Here is a 16,224-nt window from a genome sequence, read left to right as displayed (position 1 = left end):
TATTGAGAGCACTGTGTGTGTGTGTGTGTGTGTGAATTCTCCCCTAATCTACTTCTCTGCCAGGAATGTGACAGATCCCTGTCGTTTAGCTCTGGGGTCAGCGCAGGCCGGTTCACCATGACACGCACACTCGCACTGCAATTAATTCATGTGTCTGGGTGTGCTAATTTGTGTTTATGAATATAAGCTTGCAGCTGCTTCCTGTCTTAGGCATTTTTCAATTTAATGTGTTATTACATATGGAAATGCTATTAATGAACACATAATATACGTGTGTTATTTTATGGAGCTTTTTTTACTACTATAGTAATTAACTTATTGAACATGTAATAAGCAACATTCCCCAAAGATGTACCATGAATTACCTGATCTAAAAATCTGATCTTAAATCTGTAAAACAATTGGATAACACTTTGTTACATGTAGTTTCTATAGTGATAACTATTAATTACAAGCAACTAACCATAAACCAAACCCTAACCCTAAATTTTAAGGTGTCATTGTTACAGTGTAATTATATATTTAAGTACTGAGTAGTATTAAGCAACTACATAGTTATTATGGTTTGGTTGCATGTAATTATGCATAATTTACTGTTATTATAATGGTAAGTACATGTGTACAATGACACTGTAAAAAAGTTGTTGTTACTATAATAACCCTTGCAAAACATACTGTAATTTAATACATCGTGCTTCTAACTGATAACCATATTTAGTAGAGCTGTCAAATGATTAATCACTGTTAATCACATCCAAAATAAAAGTTTGTGTTTACATAATATGTGTGGGTGCACTGTGTATAATTATTTTGTGTGTATATATATATATATATATATATATATATATATATATGAAGAGTTCAGATGCAAAAGCCTCTAAATGCCATTTGAAATTTTCTTCTACAATAATAATTTTTATCAAGCTTGTATATTTAAGTTCAGTAATTTCACTTAAATGGCAATTAATAGGTAATCTTCATTGCCATTTAAGTGAAATTACTGAACTTAAATATACAAGCTTGATAAAAATTAACATTCTTGAAGAAAATTTCAAATGGCATTTAGAGGCTTTTGCATCTGAACTCTTCTTAAATATATTAATAAACACACATGCATGTATATTTAAGAAAATCAAATTTTAAATAATAATATTTATATATAAATTATATATAAATCTATATGTTGAATATACATGAAAATATTTCTTAAATATATACAAGCATGTGTGTGTATTTATATATATAAAATAATTATACACAGTGCACCCACACATATTATGTAAACGCAAACTTTTATTTTGGATGCGATTAATCGCGATTAATCGTTTGACAGCCCTAATATTCAGTCAGAACTGTGTTTGATTATTGAGTTGAGAAACTCATTTAATACCAAACTTTATCAATTATACTTTAATCTGATTCAAAACCGATGTATCCAGTGTCACGGTTTTAGCTTAGCATGCTGCTAACGCCTACTCCCATAGATATATACACTAGATGTCGCCTTGGCTATGACAGTTCATCAGAACGAATGCGTCAATAGAGCCGCCATCTTGGAACAGGGGAGCTCCTCCACTTTAATGCATCAGCGTCAACGTAGACAAAGGTCTAACGGAAATAAAATCCCCATAAATCATCATGAATGCGATTTTCTCGTTTTTGTTTTGATTCGTTCCAACGGTCAGACATGTATTTATCATTGATTCCAGAAAAATTAAAAAAATAAAAAATTAAAACATTCTTCCTAGTTCGGATTTCATTCGTGTGAACATCATACACAGCACAAAAGTCCGCCACCATCAATTAATTCGAAGTAAAGGCATTACCTAGCTACTTCCTATGACAAGACCCCTGTTCCAAGATGGCGGCGGTTTTGACGCGTGCTTAGAACCCCAAGGTGACGTCTAGTGTATATGTCTATGGCCGACTCATGAGTTGTTTCCAGTGCTAAGCTTTCCAAAGCAGTCACTCGTGAGCTTCTGCCTATGTATATTTTGGTATCAGAAGTGTGGCGTGTGTATTGATGTGGTCAGGATGAGTGATCGCAGTGTGTTCCTCGATGCCTGCGGAGGATCTGTCAGTGTTTAGAGGTTTGAAGAGGGTTATTGACACTCCCACACCCCCTAAAACCTCGTTCTCGTTGTGTTCTCTGTCATGTCACGTCGTGTCTGTTTCCGCCCGCCCGCCTCTGCCCTCGTGCCAACCAGCCGCTTCGATGCGAGTCCACATGACTGTGACACCCAGGGCACTGTGTGTGTGTGTGTGTGTGTGTGTGTGTTTGTGTCTAACAGGCTGGCAGTCAGATCTTCATTGTGTTAAACATCACACTAGATTTTCTGCTTTTGATCTTATGCACCATGAAATGTTATTGAATATTATTTATTAATTCCGTTGGCCGAGATGGCTGGTTGATATGCTTGTCGGTAGAATTTTATGGGCATTTTAGGATATCGCTTAAAAAAAAACTAGGATAGAAAAGCCAAGATGAGCATGAATCCTAAAAATGCAAACATATCCAATTGAGTCTGATAATGTTTTTGCTGTTGAGCTTGAGGCTGTGCTGTATACTTGCTCTTTGTCAGAAATCACTTTTAATATAAACTAGTTTATGCACAGTGATTAGGGTTGGGTATCGTTTAAAGTTTAACGATTCCCATTTCAATTCTGCTTATCGATTCCTAACTTCGATTCCAATAAGGTTAATATCATAATAATATTAAAGGGACACTATACAGTTTTTTTTAACTGAACAGCTTCGGAACAGTTATTGCAATGTAGTGTTGTCAAAAAACTCGGTACTTCGGTACCAAGTCGGTACTAAAAAAAAAAAATTTTTACGGTACCAGCTTTTCTAGGTACCGAATACCAGGTTCGTCCAGTTCTAGACGCGCTGTCTGAAAGGTGCACAGTTGCGTCCTCTTCATAACGCTGATATGTCTCTCTCTCTCTGAATCCACTTGTTGAAACGAAAGGAGGAAAGAGCCACATATGGAAATATTTTGGATTAGGCTAATGTCACGTTGCCATAAGAGGCCGATTTCATGCAAATTCGCAATTTCAAATATAGGCGCGAGGCAAGCGCGCTCATAATAAAAACTCGTTGCATAGCAACGACAGACGGCGCGTGAGAGCAAGCGCTTTGGAAAGAATAAGCACGCGCAAAAATATAATAAAAAACACGCGCGATATGTGAACGGCCTCTAAAGTGCTTCCGGGGTAGTTTTACGAATACATGAGCACAGTAGTATCCACCCGACACCAAAGTGGTATTAGTATCGACGCATCCCTATTTATGTCATTTAATGTCAGTGCCAGTTCTAGGCGTATTCTTGCCTTTACACTCAGCAGGTTTAAAAAGCCTTTTAAAAATTAAATATGAATGCAGTTTTAGATTAAATAAAAGTACAGTCAAATCAAATAAAACATGTTTTATCTCCTGTATAGTTTGGTAACGCTACAATAAGATACCATTCATCAACATTACTTAGTTCACATCAACACATTGAGTGAACAATATATTTTTACAACATTAATTAATGTTTGTAAATGTTATTTAATACAAACACTTGATTGTTCATGTTTGTTCACTTCATTCATTGTGCATTAAATAAATGTTAACGGATTAAAACTTTACAAACAACTTTAAAAATGTGTTAGTGTATACTATTGTTTATTTTAGGTCATTTTATCTTATCTTTTTCTAAAGTGTTTATAATACAAATGTACAGTTCCCATACTTGTAACCGTGATAAACACTTAAATATATGTAAATTTAAACTAAGCTTTGGTACCGAAATTGGTACCGAGAACCGTGAATTTTTACTGGTATTGGTACCGAATACTGAAATTTTGGTACCGTGACAACACTATTGCAATGGTTATATGATGTTTTTCGGGTTGAATGGTGGCCGTCTCGCTTCAATCCGTTGTGGAGAGACTCTCTATATTTGTTACGGTGAAATCACAAAACCTAATGCACAAAAAAACGTGTCCCTGCTTGATATACAACCACTAATAAACAATCGGTTTTGATGAGGAAAATAACCTATACTTAGTGCGGATTAGAATCCAGAACCTCTGGCACACTTGGCAAAAGTTCTGCCACTGGACCATTAAATTGTATTTAAAGGGTTAGTTCACCCAAAAATGAAAATTATGTCAGTATTTACTCACCCTCATGTTGTTCCAACCCCGTAAGACCTTCGTTCATCTTCCGAACACAAATTAAGATATTTAAGATATTAAGAACACTCCTGCATACTAGTCCATAGGCTTCTTAACGGAATGACTCTTGCTGGCATCGAAAAGTCATTAAAGACATCGTTAAAATAGTCCAAGTGACTACAGGGGCTCAATCTTAAGTTTATCAAACGACGAGAACACTTTTGTGCGCAAAAATAACGACAAAAATAACGACTTTATTTCAACTATTCGTTTGTTTCTCCCTCTGCCTCGAGTCAGGTTACTAGTTTAATAGCGTAAGCTTCTGTTATTGTACGTCACACGCATCACACACATGACCAGCGTCGGCCAATAGTGAGCCTACGTGTGACGTAGCTTTACGCAATCACACTACGTTAACTGACTACAGGCCCATGGAGAAGGAAGTGAATAGTTGAAATAAAGTCGTTATTTTTGTTTGTTTTTGCGCACAAAAAGTGTTCTCGTCGTTTGATAAAGTTAAAATTGAGCCACTGTAGTCACTTGGACTATTTTAACGATGTCTTTGATGACTTTTAGATGCCAGCAAGAGTCATTCCCTCAAAAAGCCTATGGACTGTATGCAGGAGCGATCTTAATATCTTAAATATCTTAATTTGTGTTCGGAAGATGAACGAAGGTCTTACGGGGTTGGAACAACATGAGGGTGAGTAAATACTGACAGAATTTTCATTTTTGGGTGAACTAACCCTTTAATCACGTGAAAATTATCACCACTAACAACATATTCTATCTTGATAAACAAATCGTGTAAGGGTCACAACTCTTTGTTAAACACAGATCTTATTTTTGCGATTTTCCAAAAGTCTATGGGGAAAATGCATAGCTTTTCGAGCGAGGGAACCCATGCGCCGCTAAATTCCGAGTTGTCGTACAAAGTGACGTCATAACTTCGGCACTCTATTGTATACTATGTAACACGTCATGTCACACTCTACGTGAGTGGTATTTACAACAGTAACATTAAATACAAGTACTCTACAGCCACTCTAGGGGTCGCTGTTTGACAACCTGAATTCCTGCATAGTGTACCTTTAACATAAAAATCAATATTGAACAAAAATCAACTGGGTTATGCAAGGAATGTTTGCCTGTGGTTTAAAATACCATAGAAAACAACTAGCTAACTAATGTAAATTTCAAGCATTATTAAAGATATGTAAACACTCAGTAATTAAAGAAAAAAATAGTTAAATGAATCAAAATAACATTTTCTGTAAGCGCTTTGAATGAAGCGTCTCGTGGTCTAAAGTTCACAAAGAAATCGATTTTCTTTTTTTAATTCATAAGTTGAATTCGCAACTTTGAATGGAAATGGTGCTTTATTCGCAAATGCTTTATGTGATATTCCAATTTTGCACATAAGTTCAACTTGGATGTTGTGGAGGATTTCAGTTTGTTATGTTAGGATTGGAGATTGAGAACCAGTTCTTTTCACTTTTACAACACAGACTCGTTGAAAAAACTGTGCATCTACCTACGTTTTTGCAAAAGTCTGAAACCTATACGTACAATTCACTGCAGATATACTGCAACACATACTTTCTTGAATGAAATGTTTGTAAACCTTCAAAGATATGCACATATATTCTGCTAATGCTACGTTCACACCGGAAGTGAATAGCACGTCAAATTCTAGTCTACCGCGATGTAAATTGATATTCGCGCATCAAGAGCGAAACTGACGCGGGTAAAATAAAAAATTTTAAGCGAAATTTACGTGCGTCTCTTGATGACCTGTTGTCCCGCATCGGAGCGAGGACCACCCTCGCCCTCATCCACCTAATCTAGCTGTCATTTATTTTTGTTTTGAAATAGAGCCAGCTTCCAAAAGTTATTAACCTGTCCTGTGATTATTTTCTCTCTCACGTCCAGACACGAACTTATGCACATGTATGTTGATTGTCTTTACATCAAAATACTATTTCATATAATCTAGATATGGAATGAATAACATTCAATACAAAATGAACATGTCTCGTATATAGAAATAATGTTTTAAGTGATAAAATATTTGCTTTGTTGTGCAGTAGAACCACACCAGGCATTTAGTCATATTACAAAATAATTTATTGAAGCATCCAGACACTTCACCGCGTGAGCAAGCAGCTAGGCTCCTGATTGGTTAACGCGGCGCGAATTCACGCCAAAGTTCAGATTTTTCAACTCGGGCGGCAGACGCGAATTCGCTTCAAAACGCGTGAATGCACAAATGGCACTAACTAAATCATTTGCGCGTAACACGCTTAACGCGCCAGGCGCTCAGTTCGCGCCATTCGCGCGAACTTGACGCGCCAATGAGGCGTATTCGCGTCTTCCGCGCCGCGCTCCACGCCTCATTCGCGCCGCAGGAATTTTTTACGCGCGTAACACGTCTTTGCATTGACTTAACATTGAAATCATTCGCGCCTGACACCCTATTCGCATCCGGTGTGAACGTAGCATAAGAATGTCATCCAGACAAAGTGCCACCATGCCACCAAGTCATGTCTTTCTGTTTTATAGATTTAAAAACGACGCTAAAGGGCCGTTCACAGAACGATAACTGTAACGATAACTATATTTGCGTCCGCACCAGCGAAGATATAACGGTCTATTAATACTTCTCTCCGTTTATTCAGGGGGAATGAACGATTGTCTTCCATGTCCATTTTCATGAAAAGGGGCTTGACTTGTCAAACACTGGTGGATTTTTCTGGACCTCGATGATTAACTACATGGTCGTCTGCCATTTTAAATGAAATTCTGATTGGCTGTCAGTGTTTTATCGTTCGACAGCTGGAAAATATAATCGTTCTGAAAGTGATCCCAACGATATTGTTTCTCTGTATCATTATCGTTACAGCTGTGGTGTGAACTCTGCTTTTCTTTAACATTGAGAACGATTTTTAGAGCCGTATCGTCATATTTAGCGTCCTTGCCGTAAATGGGCCTTAAATCTCCATTTTGCCTTCGTTGTACACAAACCTCTGTTGGGAATCGCTGGTTAAGTGGAATCAGATTCAGAGCCTGAATCCTTAAAATCCTTTTAATCCTCATCATAGCTAATTGTGCCGGTGTGGTTTGTCGTATGACGGTGTATGTTGTCACTCTAGGTATTACAGTGCGACACTATTAGCAGGCGTTCAGTGTTTACTCCGGTGAAGGTGACGCCATGCTAAGACATTGTCACTTGCTGCTTTTCATTTAGCCTCTTGTGATTGAGGGCAGTGGGTCAGTATAACTGTAGCTCACAACCTGTGTGTGTGTCTGACACTGTCTGTGCCTCAAATCCCTTGTGTGTGTGTATGTGTTTGAGAGAGCTCTGTTTAATTAGCCGCCTTGAGCGCGCACCAAGGGGAGGGTCCGTGTCACGTCGTGTTTGTCAGTTTCGTTGCGCGGTGCGGTCTACCTCACGGGGAAACAACACACACTCCATTGCTGCCTCTGTCCCCTTGCCTGTCAATCATCACTAACCAACATATACACACTCTATTCCTGTGTGCACATATACACACTAGTATATTAGCGTCAATAGACACTGATGCATTCCCAGCACAACACGCAGCTGATCTGAAAGAAGAATCGCAAGAGCTCTCTTTAATTTCCCTAGACACCAATGAGTTTAAATGAAGATCAAATGGAGACATTGACTTTTCCTGGGAAAAAGACCCCGGTGATTAGGGGTTCAAGCACGAAGTGCTGAAACCCTATTGTTATTTCTTTTGAGTTTGCGAAGATGATGTCCCAAAGTCAGTTCAGATTTGTCAAGTTCAGCATTGGATATCTCAACATGAATGTAATCATTTCTCATCAGATTCTGTACAGCAATGACTCTCACTCTAAAGGTCCGATGGGCATTAAATAATCCGTTGCGGGAAAAAAATCGTAAAACAATACAAAATGGAGTCTTCAAGACGATGATTTTATCGCCCTCTCTCTTCTTAAAAGGAGAAAATAAGTCCATCCAATCCTGAGATTGCGTAGAGAGGAAGGAGAGTTCGCTGCGGGATTCAATTTTAGTTCTGGATTTTGGTGTTCGCTTGTACGGTGGCTCCGAATTGTCAAAACACCTCTCAAAATGCTTGCTACGGATACGAAAAAGGCAGAAAATCAACCCGATGCAATTTTATTTAGAGAGGTTTTGTTTCATTTGCATGTAGTCCCTTTAAATGCAAATGAGCTGCTGCTCCCGGCACAGGGGGCGGAGCTTCAACAGCTCGTGTCCTGAAAGTTTCGTAGACGGTGCGTAAACGTGATTGAGGTTGTGTTTATTTTTTAACAAGCGGCCCTTTACACCATGTCCTAGTATGTTGATGATGAAATTACGGCGTTTGTTTGGACTCGCAAGATTTTACATGTTCACACCGAGGACAGTAACAATAATGACAACTCATTTTTGGTAAAAATTAGAAAAAAAGTACCAAACCACAACTATGGCGATAACGAGGAATGATATTCCTGGAATCGCTTCAAGAACGATTTTCTACAGCCAATCTGAATCCACTCGACTTAAAAGAGCTTAAGCTTTTAAGATGACCGACTACTAATAATAGAGTGCCGAAATTACGACGTCACTCTGTAGGCCAAAACGCGGAATTGAGTTAGCATTTAGCACTCCCGGTTCCCTCGCTCTAAAGCCTATGGAATTTTTGAATGGGTTTTTGCTAAATCGCCTGATGGTGTGGTGAACAAAGCCTCTAAATATTTCCACGTTTTGATCTATGACATATAATATAGGCTTCAAAATGTATACATTTTGGATTAACTTGTAAAGATTATCTTGATAGACAAAACATGTAAGGGTCACAACTCTTTGTTGAACACACATTTTTTTTGCAATTTTCCAAAAGTCTATGGGGAAAATTAATAGCTTTTCGACCAAGGGAACCCATGTGACTACAAAGTGAGGTCATCACTTCGGCACTCTATAGCGGTCTTATAATAAACAGAACATTTCCATCAGTTGGTATATGTGCCAATGTAGTTATCTTTATCGTTGGTGTGAGGCAGAGTTGATACTTCAATGAAACACAACTGAGATCTCCTGAGCTTTTAAAACAGCAACCTCAGAGCAAACCAGCTTTCCCCCCTGGGACTACATAAGCAGAAGCACATTACAGCAAACAAAATCTCAATTAGGTTTCCTCAAAGACAGCCTCTCCAGAGATGTCTGACGGCGATTAGACGGCCCGTGTGAGTGACGGCACACTAGCGCTCAGCTCTTTTGCTGGAGGATGGAAGGGGGTGTTTTGTCCTGTGTGCCGTCGGCCTTGCGTTCGGTCTGTCGGGCAGGTTTCCAGGGAAATTCAAGGGCATTCACTCCAAGCCTGCGTTCAGAGCCTTGCTGATATGGAAACATGACTGCAAGGGCTCTGATATTCACCAAGAACAATAGCGTCAAACATGCAGTGCCCTCATGTCTTTTCAAAGCAACCGGCCCCTTTTTGTAGCAGGAATCTCCCCTGATAACTCACACTGGGCCTTTTTTATGTCCGTGAACAGTGGCGGGACGGGTGTCTGATCACAGTTCCTCAAGCGTAGGGTGTGGAGAACATACGTTTTTCTTCTTTACTGTTTCAATACTCATCTGAGGAAGAGCAGGTTTGTTCTGATCTCCTCTTGTTTACTCATAAATACCGACACTGCCTGAGCTAATGGGGTGTTTCAGTCATAAATTACTCTTAGTGTTTTAGGTGAACAAATCGCTTGTATTTTTTTTTTTAAGTCTCCTGTGAAGCACCTGACTGATTATTGCACACGCACACAGCAATATAATGTGCTTTCTGAGGGAGAGTTTAATTGGTTGGACCTGCTGAGCAAATAGACCCATCACTGAATGTTTTAAAGATGTCCTATAATGCCCTTTTCACAAGATGAAAATAAGTCTCTGATGTCCCCAGAGTGTGTGTGAAGTTTTACCTCAAAATACCCCACAGATATTTTTGCATAGCATGTTAATATTGTTGCTTTTTGAGTGTGAGCAAAAACACACCGTTTTAGTGTGTGTCCCTTTAAATGCAGATTAGTTGGCGCAGGGGCGGAGCTTCGAGAGCTTGTGTCCTGAAAATATCAAAACTTTTAGCCTTCTGTGTTCAAACCGAAGTCAGACAAAGATGGAGAGACTCATGTTGAAGTGACAACATTTCTGAATGGTTAGTTGATGCATTTATGTAGCTTATGTGTAGTTGTCTTATCATCGATTAGCATATTCTGTCATGATAATCTATAAGTCGCATTCCTGGGGGTGGTGTTTATGTAAATGTTAGGGTTAATGATGTCACTGACCCGGGAGGAATATGGTGTGGTTCCTACCATCCGTTTGTTGTAGTCCTTAAAAAGAGATTTCTGTAAAAGAAAATATCTCCGTTTGCTTTGAACTTTGAGCATTGTAACTTTGCAGATGTTGTTAATATTCAAACAGCAACATTACACACTAATGCTACGTTCACACCGGACGTGAATAACGTGTCAGGCGCGAATGATTTCAATGTTAAGTCAATGCAAAGACGCGTTACGCGCGTAAAAAATTCCTGCGGCGCGAATGAGGAGTAAGCGCGTAACACGCGAATGATTTAGTTAGTGCCATTTGTGCATTCACGCGTTTGACGCGGATTCGCGTCTGCCGCCCGAGTTGAAAAATCTGAACTTTGGCATCAAATTCGCGCCGCGTTAACCAATCAGGAGCTTAGCTGCTTGCTCACGTGGTGAAGGGTCTGGATGCTTCAATAAATTATTTTGTAATATGACTAAATGCATGGTGTGGTTCTAATGCACAACAAAGCAAATATTTTATCACTTAAAACATTATTTCTATATACAAGACATGTTCATTTTGTATTGAATGTTATTCATTCCATATCTAGATTATATGAAATAGTATTATGATGTAAAGACAACCAACATACATGTGCATAAGTTCGTGTCTGGACGTGAGAGAGAAAATAATCACAGGACAGGTTAATAACTTTTGGAGGCTGGCTCTATTTATCATATTTGACAGATTAGGTGGATGAGGGCGAGGGTGATCCTCGCTCCGATGCGGGACAACAGGTCATCAAACTGGCCGCGGGACAGGCGGAAGTACCGCTGACAGCGGCCGTCATCCAGCGCAGCTCCTGGAGCGAGCAAATGGTGTAACTCGTCAAATAGTTCGCCTCCGAAGGGTCCGGTGGACACAAATCTGGTGACGATGATCCCTACGCCGCTGTTCTGCTCTCCAGAGCAAATACAGAGCGGTGACTCTCTCCATGAATGCTCGGTCGACATAAAAAAAATGGCCGCCAACGGATTTAGATTCTGACACATAAATTTCACTTCAAACTTTTGTTTTTAACACGCGTTAGTTTCACTCTTGACGCGCGAATTAACACAAAGTGGTCAAACGTCAAACTAGGCACGGTAGACGCGAATTTGACGCGCTATTCGCGTCCGATGTGAACGTAGCATAACTAAAGTTAGAAAAGTCAAATCATAATCCACCAGCCCTTTAAATCTGAATGACGGAGCAGCGCTGAACGAATTGGGACGTTTTTGTGGCCGAGATGAATTATTAAGTCCGGCTACATTCAGACTGTGAGTCCAAATCCATTTTTTGTTCATTTTCGACGTGAAAGGGGATTTTTACAAATCTGTTTCAAGCTACAATCACATTTCTGTAAACCCGTTTCAGTCGGCCCGCTCTGATCGGATTTCGCGTGGTTTATGTGACTTACTTGCGCCTTGTGAAATGTAAACGTCGTTATAGGAAAGTTGCTGCCGGAACTTTGTTGAAACGAAGCTGTGTTGTTTCAAAGCGCCGAACGAACAGAAAAGATCAGATTTCTGATCGGACACACAAACCATTGGATCTGGACTGACAGTGTGAACGTAGCCTCATTTTAACACTGAAGAATTGTCCTAATTTGTGTATGCTATTGTTAAAATTCAAACTCGAAAGCTTCAAAATAAAATAAACAAAAGGTTTTGTTGTCATTAGTGCAGAAATTAGACTTGATTTTGTCACAAAACACTTATACTGAGTGAATGATTCAATGACTCAAAAAGACGCAGCGGTAATGACGTAACGGATATGCATAAATGGATTGCGGGAAGAATGAAAATATCCAGCACTGTCTTTAACAGCCTCGTCTGTTGTTTGATTGACAGGTTGGTGGGGGCGGGGCTAAGTCCACTAGCAGAGGAGCATCGGGGAGCTGGAGAGTCTCAGAAGAAGAAGAAAAAACTGTCCAATCGAGGGTTTAGCCGGCTCAGCTCTTCACAGGTCAGTGTCTTAATCCTTTCTTCTCTTGCTCCCATATTTGAAATTAACATTCGCCAAAATGCGGGTAAAAATCAACTGTGCTGGCCAATTCGGCGTGTTACTTATTATGTTTACTTACTTTGCTGGGGAAGTTTGTGTAAGCCAAATCTGCCAGATTTCGCGCAAATACTCGTGAGTCATCATGATATATTAAACCGTGTAGAATCTGCTCATATCTGGCTTACTTGAACACACACGTCACTACGCATCAAATAACGCCGCGCTTGTTCATTTGCATTGAAGCAATAGCAGAGATTTAAAAGCATTTGGTGAACAGGAAAGACTTAATTTTCCAACATCCTACATTTTCATGATGTTCTTTGTACTGTATTGATCTTTCCACTTAAAATAAATTTTTGGGTGAAAAGGATGAAAGAGGAAGAGATTGATGACAGAATTTAGTTTGAATAAGAAATTTAGTAGCCAAATTGGCGGGTGAGTGAAACCCTGATGTGAACAGTGTGATTTGTAGGGATCAGAAAGTAGCCCAGAACAAGTCTTGATGTTGGCCTCATAATGTCTACCCCTCTTAGATGAAGTCACAGTGTTATAGGAAGAATGATCAACAGATAACTCACCTCAAGCAGAAGGCGTCGGGTGGACGACACACACCTGGAGCTGCTTCCAGGGACCCCGAGTTTTCCTTGTCCTCTAAGAGCCTGTACTCGGGCCACAGCAACTCTAAGAGGGATTCCTCACAGCTCAGCGGAGCCAACGAGTCCGAGAGCCTGAGTGATACAGGTAAAACACATCTTCAGTGGTGGCCCTGGGTCATATGGCTTCAACAGACAAAACTAAGATTATGTAACAATGAAGAACTAAATTGTACAATAAAATTGTATTGTAAACATTTTTTTTAGTCATTTAGAATTTACAGCGTTTTTTAGCAATGCAAATATGAAAAATTTGGCCGATACCGATAAAACCGATAATTCATTATATTTGAAAGCCGATAACCGATATATTTACAGATAAATCTAAATCCAAATTTTTATATAGTTTTTGAGAGCCTGATTACAAAAACAAAAGTCTCACCATTAAAATCCATGTCCCAAACACACAATTATAATGTTCTATAGTTAATTCTATGTTAATTTTTTGTAACCGATAGTTGCACTTTACTGTATTTTCCTTTTTCGAAGAGATTTCAATCATATTTCAAGCAATTCAAAACCATCATGTTGAACAGTGTGCATCTGAAGGAAATAATACACTATTTATTGGCTTTAATATATCGGTCAAATTTTCTTATCGGGCCGATAACGATGAAAATAAACATATATCGGCCGATACCGATATGGTGACCCCTATCTTGCATCCCTACTTGTAATCGTCTGATAAATGCAACATCACACCACAGGATACCAACAGTGATGAAGTCTATCTGTCGGTTACTTGAGTAGTCAGAATAACCAAAATACACACTCTGAGTATTGAAACTTTATGCCTAAATTATGGACTTTTGCGATCAATGACATGTTTTGTTTTCAGATATAGTATAAAGTTGTGTATTCATGGAAGTGATTGTGTCTTGCGCTCTCTCCCAGCCACGAGTGGGGACAGCGGGACACAGGAGTGCTGGAAGAGGCACGAGCCAGTGACGGTGAAAAGGGAAAGGAAGAAAAGTCCCGGATCAGCAGCTTGTTTGCCAGGGTCCATGATCCCGCAGGCCAGGGGCCCCGGAGTGGACGAGGACGGAGAGACGTCTCCTCTGGAGAGCGAGTCCTCTGAGCAAGGTAAGAGTCTCGTCTCGGAAAAGTAAGAAAAGCTTCGGGCCTGTTTACACCTGGCGTTAAGATGCGTTTTGGCGGACACATTCCCGTTCACACCTGTTTTTTTTTTTTGTCCACTTTCAAACACTTCTGTCCTGATTTCTTCGAGGGGAGGGTCTATGACGGGTAAATGTGTGGGTTTCTTCAGATCTTTGATCTAATGGACGATTGTACGATTGCTTGTCCAAATGTGTGCAGACTTTGTGTTGAGAATATGTCAGTAAACGTTTTAAATATCAATAACTTCACTGGATATGAAGTTGTTCGCATGATGTGTAGTTTACTTGCTACTTAAGCGCCTCAGAAACCCTGACAGCAACACCATAACTCCTTATTCCAAATGGTGTACAAATGTTTGCACGGGAAGATTTCCCAATCAGATCAAGATGTAGTTGTACTGCAACCATTTCTTTATAGTAAATCCAATATATTATATTTGGATATTTCATAATTATTAAAGTCAGATGTGAACAGCCACACTGAAATGCCTTTTTCACGAAACAGAGGAAGATGAAGAGGAAGGCAGTTACGCCAGCGAGGAGGGCCGCGAGATCAAGGTCTCGGCGCTGAGGGATCTCTCGGTCACCGGCCCGTCCCCTTTCTCTGTGGTCAAACTGGAGGCCAATCAGAAGGCGAAGATTAAGCGGGAACGACAAGAACTTTATGGTAAAGGCCATCGAAAAGCCCAGCGATAGACACACCTCAGCTGTGCTTCTGCTTTCACTTTATTTTGATGGTCCCTTTAACACATCATATACCTATAGTGTACCAGGACTATAAGTAACATTCAATCTACTACTACTACTAACTCTCATTAAAGAGTTTTTTTTAACTCTCTATTAGTAGAGTATTAGTAGAGTATTATTATTCGAAGAGTATTAGTAGAGAAGAGTATTAGTAGAATATTAGAAGAGTACTAGTAGTGTATTAGTAGAGTATTAGGAGAGTATTGGGAGAGTATTGGGAGAGTATTAGTATTGGAAGAGTATTGGTAGAGTATTAGTAGAGTATTAGACAAGTATTAGTATTGGTAGAGTATTAGTAGAGTTTTAGCATTGGTAGAGTATTATAAGAGTATTATAAGAGTATTAGTATTGGTAGAGTATTGGAAGAGTATTAGTATTGGTAGAGTATTGGTAGAGTATTAGAGTTTTAGTATTGGTAGAGTATTAGTAGAGTATTAGTATTGGTAGAGTATTAGTAGAGTATTAGTATTGGTAGAGTATTAGTAGAATTTTAGTTTTGGTAGGGTATTAGAAGAGTATTAGTATTGGAAGAGTATTAGAGTTTTAGTATTGGTAGAGTATTAGAAGAGTATTAGTATTGGTAGAGTATTGGCAGAATATTAGAGTTTTAGTATTGGTAGAGTATTATAAGAGTATTAGTATTGGTAGAGTATTAGTAGAGTTTTAGCATTGGTAGAGTTTTATAAGAGTATTATAAGAGTATTAGTATTGGTAGAGTATTGGTAGAGTATTAGAGTTTTAGTATTGGTAGAGTATTAGTAGAGTATTAGTATTGGTAGAGTATTAGTTGAGTATTAGTATTGGTAGAGTATTAGTAGAATTTTAGTATTGGTAGGGTATTAGAAGAGTATTAGTATTGGAAGAGTATTAGAGTTTTAGTATTGGTAGAGTATTAGAAGAGTATTATAAGAGTATTAGTATTGGTAGAGTATTGGTAGAGTATTAGTAGATTATTATTATTCGTATAGTATTAGTAGAGTTTTAGTATTGGTAGAGTATTAGTAGAGTATTAGTATTGGTAGAGTATTAGTAGAGTTAAGTATTGGTAGAGTATTAGAAGAGTATTAGTATTGGTAGAGTATTGGAAGAGTATTAGAAGAGTATTAGTATTGGTAGAGTATTATAAGAGTATTAGTAGAGTATTAGTATTGGTAGAGTATTAGTAGAGTATTAGTATTGGTAGAGTATTAGTAGAGTTTTAGTA

At 38.9% G+C, this 16,224-nt stretch overlaps 1 protein-coding gene across 3 annotated transcripts in view; it reads left to right on the top strand.

The window, feature by feature from the left end:
* bahcc1a (BAH domain and coiled-coil containing 1a) overlaps window positions 1–16,224 on the top strand; it is a 149,526-nt gene that overhangs the window by 105,297 nt on the left and 28,005 nt on the right. For all 3 annotated transcript variants that reach the window (XM_089128912.1, XM_089128914.1, XM_089128913.1), the window contains 4 exons: window positions 12,349–12,463; window positions 13,036–13,243; window positions 14,050–14,238; window positions 14,779–14,940. In XM_089128912.1, the coding sequence (XP_088985038.1) occupies window positions 12,349–12,463; window positions 13,036–13,243; window positions 14,050–14,238; window positions 14,779–14,940 (674 nt within the window). The remainder of the gene's footprint in view (window positions 1–12,348; window positions 12,464–13,035; window positions 13,244–14,049; window positions 14,239–14,778; window positions 14,941–16,224) is intronic.

This window comes from Pimephales promelas, chromosome 3 (genome assembly GCF_988280905.1).
Source record: "Pimephales promelas chromosome 3, fPimPro1.hap1.1, whole genome shotgun sequence".
In the NCBI taxonomy this organism is placed as follows: Eukaryota; Metazoa; Chordata; class Actinopteri; order Cypriniformes; family Leuciscidae; genus Pimephales; species Pimephales promelas.
This window is presented reverse-complemented; position numbering and strand designations above follow the sequence as displayed.